The following is a 6,683-nucleotide window of genomic DNA, read 5'->3' as shown; positions in this document are numbered from 1 at the left end:
GGAAGTCCACGCGCAGCAACGAGGACCCAAAGCAGCCAAAAATAAATAAATTAATAAATAAATTAATTTAAAAAACATATTTAATTACATTTTCATAATTTTCAGAGTTTAGCTTAGGATGCTTATCCTGTTTGTATAGCTGAAAAACTACATTTGTAAGTATTTAATTAGAATACTTCATTCATTTTCTTAGTGCATCTAAAAATCTAAGATTATTTAGGAAAATAATCATATATATAATGAATCCATACAAAAAATATCTATGGTCACAGCTTAAGGTGATATGTAAAGATTCATCTCCTGTGATTTGAGTATAATGAGAATTATAGGTTTACACAGGTCACCCTAGTCAACTTTACTTTTTTAGTTTTTCAGAGGTTAATAGATTTTGTCCAGAACTACAAGATTACCTTGCTGATTTTTTATACTGTTTTTCTAGATGGTCATAGTTCTCAAAGATAAACTGGCTAGAAGCACATTAATTTCTAAGAAAATTTTGAAAAAGTATACAAATAAATTAGCATTTATTATTAATTACACTAGCAAAAATGACCATATTAGAAATTAATACAATATACAAAGACCACTTACATTTCTTACCACCATAAATTTAGCTTCTTTACAAAGCACCTAAATGTTAGAAGTGCCTGAGAGGACAAGATGATTTGGGTTCAGTATTAAAATTAATTCATCCTGCTTTACATTGACATTTTTAATATACATCCTCTGTAGGTAACGAGATGGTTCCATAAATATTATAATTCATTATAACAGCAAATTTACTGTTCAGTTTTCCCTCGTATTTCAACAGTTAGTGTCTGACAAAATGAGCCTTAGCAAACATCACCAAGTCTTGAGTCAGTTCTAGAATTTCTGTGTGAAACAACGAAGCAGTCAGAATGTTGTCAAGGTCATGAGCAGCATGATTAGCTGAAAACTACCAGGAGAGGACATTGTCTTCAGAGCTTAACCAACTAATTCTCTAAAACCCATTAATTCATTCTGGTCTCCCAGTGACTTATTTTATTTTTTTAAAAACAATCCCACAGCATTACTGTCATCTGGTAATAACTATAGGTGAGCAAAACAATATGAATAAATGCTTTAGAACTACACTCCTGACAAAGCACACCTAAAAAAAACTGTATTGCCTTCTCAACAATTTCTCACCTCATTGATCATTTCTAGTTGGAGACACTTTGGAGCAGAATACTGTTATCTCCTGTTAGCATGATCCTACCCAGTTGTTTTCTTGACTTCATTTTAGAATGAATCTCTTCTGCATCATCTAATACGAGGTTCATATACTCATCGAAACCAATGATACAGCCCTCTATCCGCATATTCACCTGCTCATAAAGCCACACCTGAATCCGAGATCTATTTTGCAAGTATCTGAAGATGAGATTGATTGGCTGCACCATCGCCTTCTGCACCTTCCGGCCCCGGCCCCGGTACGCCATGGTGGAAGCTCACAAAGACCCCTCTATCCCGCACACTACCTCAAAAGGCAACTTCTCCCAGTGATTTTTAGCTTGTCAGGAAGGTAGTTCAACATGTACTCCAAGGAACTTTTGGCGTCATGCTGTGTATGCATAACTGAGAACAATACTGGTCCTGATCCAAGTGAATAGTTAATTCTACTGGGGATGGCCGGCTCTGTACCCAGCACCACATTTGTAGTCTTCATGTGTACTCAAATGCAGAAATAAGTCTTTTATGAGAATTCTTCCTTGCAAGAAGCAAGAAGTATTATTTTTTAGATTTTTTCTGTTAATATTTTACTCTACATTTTATCCACATGACCTTATAAAATATAATGTGTTATAAACCATATGAATCAATTAAAATTATCGACAGTATATAGCAAATTTAAATTTGAAATACCCTATATGAAATAAATTATAGTATTTCTTGCTTACAATACTCTTTTAAAAGTGCTTTTGGGCACAATCAGCCTGTTATTTTGACAATCTTTACTAAAACAGAAATGTACTAAATGTATGGAACAAACCTACAAAATTAGCATTATTTGCAGGTGGTCCATTATGAAATGAATATTTTTTTCTGAATAATAAAGACCTTTTGAGAATGAAAAAATATAAATTCCTGCATTCACACTATAATTGTATTGTTCAATGAAAATGCTTTTCTGACAAATTGTGGTTATGTAATGTAACCACATAATTAGCACTTTACTCTGAATAACTTTCTAATCAGCAAGCGCCACATGGCACAAGCAGTTTCCTTCTCTATGAAACTTCAATAAAATGGTGCTTTCAGTCTAAGATTTCAACTTTACAATTCCCATGTGAAAAAATAATGGCTTCTTTAAAAATGTAATTTTTGTTTTGCTGTGTAATCTCTGACCAGCCTTTGTGCTGTGCTCTCCACAACACAAGGCTTAATGGTTTAAGTTATATGATGGGGGATAAGCTGACGCAAAACCCTAGTGTCAGTCGTGGTGACGAAATCTGTAAATAGGAAACGATGCTAGTAATAATAATAGCTAGCACAAAAACTTCTCTGTGTTCTCAGATGATTTTTGAAAGGTTTATCCCATACTTAATTAATACTACATAAAAGTAAAGAATCTGTTAGGAATACTATTGAGTAAACATTTTGTCTATCCAAAGGCATCAACCTTAAAATGGTCTTCCTATTTCCCTTACAAATGTCCAGGATTTTGACCTAGCTTCTGTATCTCCCTTGTGTCGTTTCTTCAGAATTCTTCAGGCTGTGCCTACAAGTAGAAAGTAAAGTTTGAGGAAGACCCGAGGAGGGCCAAGGGAAGGCTTTGTGAAATGATATTGATGTCGCTAAGAGGAATGGGAAGTCAAACAGCTTCCCCAGGCTGATTTCTTATCTCCCCAAGATAAGGAAGTCTGAATACTTGTGCCTTTGTTTTCCTTTTCTTCTTTCTTTTGCTTTTTTTGTGCCTCAGCCTATTCCTGAGGGCTGAAAGCTTCGAGTTTCTAAGGATGTTGTTTTTTCATGGCTTCTGTTACTCTTGAGAACTGAGTGTGGATCAGAACTGAGTATGAACTTCTCTACCCGTGAGCATTAGAACAGTTCTTTAGTTTGAGTCATCCTTTCCTCATTTCTAAGATGGGGTAATGCTGTCAACCTTTTAGGAATTGTAGCCATAGCCAGAATTATATTAAGTCAGTCTCCTCATGTCTAGAACTCCCCAAGGCAACATGATGGGAGCTGGATGAACAAAACCCCTACATAACCAGTGGAACTGTTCTGTAGGAAAGGGGCCCAGAAACATGCATTTCCTCTGCTCATAAAGGGAGAAAAGGTGGCTATTCTCATTAGCTTCTAGAAGTTTCCTTGAAGCCTGGATAGGAAGGATCCCTGGTGATCTCTGCAGGAGGAGGACAAACTGAGGGTTTCCAGGTTTACAACCCAAATTACCATCCCTTTTGAAATGTAAACACCTGGGAAGGCATGCCCAAATCCCTCTGGAGGTCTCTGGGTTATTTAGTCTCTCTCAGAGTTAAATCAGGGGTCTATCCTGGATATAACCATGGGGGTCTTGTGGAGATAAGAAATGTCTTATCATTTTGGATGGAAATAAATAGATCCATCGTAACAGAAGCAAATAGCTGCAGAACAAATGCTCATGATATGTGAAATGTAACATATCGCTGGGGAAACTGAAACCAGACTTTCTCTCTCTTCACAGTTTATGAGTATCAGCAGCTCAGGAGGCTAGACTTTGTAGGAACACTGAGAACTCCTGGGAAGACCCCCTACGGGTCCTGGCATTGTCATCATCATTATCTTCACCATCTTGATGATCATTATCAACATAATCATTGTCCTCATTGTCTCCAACCGTGAGATCCCCCGCAAAGATTCTGATAACAACCAGCTTTGTTCTCATAACTCTTCAGCATTCCTTTCCCCACTTTTCTCCTTGAAATACTTTCAATTTGGCCTGCCCTGGCCATGTCACGCCCTGAATTCTGAGTCAATAGACCATCCTGTTTTCTGTGGTTCCCATTCTTTACCAAATCATGTTCTTGTTCTTGTTTATTTATTATCTGCCTGGATGATCCTCGAGTCACAATTTGCTGGCAATGAGCAGCAAATTGTGGAGACACAGAGTCATCTAAGTAGTTGATAATATTAATCTCTTTAACAATTCACTTCTTCATATTTGAGAAGAACATATTTCATCATTTGGGCTTCTGAGAAAGTGCTTTGTTTTGTATTTTGAAAAAAGTCTTCCATTGCCAGAGTCTCAAAACTATGAATATATTCATCTCATTGTACAAATAAGAAAATGAATCTGGGAGAGGTTGGCATTTACTCAACATCACAAAGCCAGTGTGTGAGAGTAAAATGAGGTCCCAAATCTACTGATTTGGGGGGCATAGCCCACAAGGCAGAACACTCTACCTGTTCATCTCAATGAAACCTTCCAGGGTCAAGAGAATATACGTGTCACGGCTTTAGAAAGACAGCTCCATAAAGGCTGCCCTAACCCGGAGGAAAAACATCATAAAAAAGGGAACTCACATCAGTCTTACCTGGAGTGATCCACACCAACAATGAAAATAATATCAAGTGGACAACCTCAGTTTTCTGTTCAATTACACATTTGGGACATACGCACACACTTTTGAAATAATACCAAAATGTCAAAATCTCATGGAGAGTTGAACCTCCTCATGTTCACTTTGAAATTCTAGGAATTAATTATGCCATCGAGGGCTTAGTAATGCTAGAATGTATACTAGTTTGACCAAATTATAACAAATGCCAAATAGTGAATATTAAGTCTACAATTTAGTCCATTCAGTGTAATTACAGTCAGCTTCTAGGTTCAGGTAGTTATTCAAATGAACAAAAATACAGAACTTCATTGCTTTTGCTCAAAACTGGGAATGTTCTCTATGTTCAGAGTTGCCTTAGGAGATGAGGTTTATAATTCATATGTGAAGATCCTCTAACAAATTTGGCTGAAGTACCTTGGTCCTGAAATTTCATTAGTCTATTGAAATACCTTGAAAGAGCTGTTCTGTTTTTATTTCTCCTGCAAGTATGGTAATTTTTACCCTGCTAATTATTAGTTATACTCTATATATTCTTTATATAATGAATCTATAATGTATGTAATTATATCACCTTTGCAAATATGAACAAAATGCATGACTTAACGCTACTCTTTTCTCACTTATATTGAGGGACGCCATTCTATTTTTGGTGTTATTCTTGATGTCGTGTAAAGGAGACTATTAGGTCATGTGAATAAGAGGCACTGCTACAAACCTGTCATCTCAGGCCTGGTGTCTTTGGCCTTTTATTTCCTCAGCTACTAGAAACTGGATTCTATGTGGTCAGCCAAAACTAGTCACGATTAGAAATGATACACAAACGTCTGTGAGTTTGGTTTGAACAGCAAGGACTGACACGTGAGCGCCTGGGTGCCTGGGCCCTGCCCTCTCCCAGCGCTGGGAAGGCAGGAGGTTCCCGACCCTGGGCCCTCCCACCAGGGTTAGACAGCTGAGCGCTAAGTCTGTTTGAGTATAAACGCCCAAGGCACCTGGTGCTGTTCGCCAGCTTCTATACATAGTTCTGAATCCTCCCTGTGTTTGCTTGGAATATTTCTATTCGTTTCCGTATAATTCCTTCATTTTTAATCCCATGCTTTGCAGACAGTTGTCACCTTCTGCCTCAGTTAGCTGAAGCTCTGAGTCATTTTGTCAGGAATCATGCATTCATGCAGCGCCTTATAGGATGAAACAGGAAATTTAAAAACTAAAATAAAACATGGTTCCTACCTGGGTGATTTTGACAGAGAATGGAGCAAACCATATCCTCAAAACAAAACTTAAATATAGATAAAGAATGTATGAAATATTTAGCCTCTAAGTTATATGTTATTCTTTCCCCAACAATAATATCATCAAAAAGCTTTTATTAACTACTTTAATATAAAAAATGTGCCATAAGATATTCAGGAGCCTAAAATAATAGCTTGTGCGAAGCCGTTTTTCATCTTTAGATTGCACAAACATTTTAGATTGCATTATTATTCACCTCATATATTTTTATGAGGTGTTTGAGCTAGTCAGATTAATGTTGAAATTTGACCTTTGAAATTTAGTGCACTGCTCATAAACTTCACTTGAATAAAACACGGTTTGTCACTTTCCAGCTTTGAAGTTGAGTAGGGACTAAAGAAATACGTGAAATGAGGCAGTATAAGCTTGTTTTTGATAGATGCTTCTGATTTCTATGGTACATACTTTTGCAGAATTTTGGAATAAGCTTCAAGCCGTGTCGGATAAGAGATCAGAACCTAATTGAAAAGTGTGGCATAGACACAGAGAGGGGATAATTAGTAATGTCATACATAGTAACAGAGTGAATGGCCCAGAAATTCAGGGCTGTGAGTTGATGTGTTGCAGGAGTAAGCGTGGCTGGTGATATCAGAAAAGGCTTCAGAGAAATGGTCATCATATCTATGGTTTTAGGTAGAGAGAAAGCAGGGAAAACATCCCAGGTGTGGAGAACATACATTTTCATGATCATAGGTGTGGCAATAGGAATAAATAGTGATTTTGCAAAGAGGAGCCCAGTTTTGTTGACAAGAGGAAATCAGTAGAGAAGGAGGAGACACATCTGAGAGCAAGGTTGGAACTAGATTATGGAAAGTGCTGAGAAAC

The 6,683-nt window shown here is 37.2% G+C and overlaps 1 protein-coding gene across 1 annotated transcript; it reads right to left on the bottom strand.

Annotated features, from left to right (window-relative positions):
• Positions 1 to 1,184: 1,184 nt before the first annotated feature.
• Positions 1,185 to 1,477, bottom strand: LOC131747419 (small nuclear ribonucleoprotein E-like). Its single transcript, XM_059049253.2, has one exon. It carries the CDS (start codon positions 1,461 to 1,463, stop codon positions 1,185 to 1,187), a length of 279 nt encoding a protein of 92 aa, XP_058905236.1. The 5' UTR covers positions 1,464 to 1,477.
• Between the last annotated feature and the right edge of the window lie 5,206 nt (positions 1,478 to 6,683).

This window comes from Kogia breviceps, chromosome 20, assembly GCF_026419965.1.
Source record: "Kogia breviceps isolate mKogBre1 chromosome 20, mKogBre1 haplotype 1, whole genome shotgun sequence".
NCBI classification, from domain to species: Eukaryota; Metazoa; Chordata; class Mammalia; order Artiodactyla; family Physeteridae; genus Kogia; species Kogia breviceps.
The sequence above is the reverse complement of the archived record's forward strand: the minus strand, read 5'-3'. Positions and strand labels throughout refer to the sequence as shown.

Coding starts and splice junctions, on each gene's coding strand:
- LOC131747419 (XM_059049253.2), bottom strand. CDS start 1,463: ATGGCGTACCGGGGCCGGGGCCGGAAGGTGCAGAAGGCGATGGTGCAG.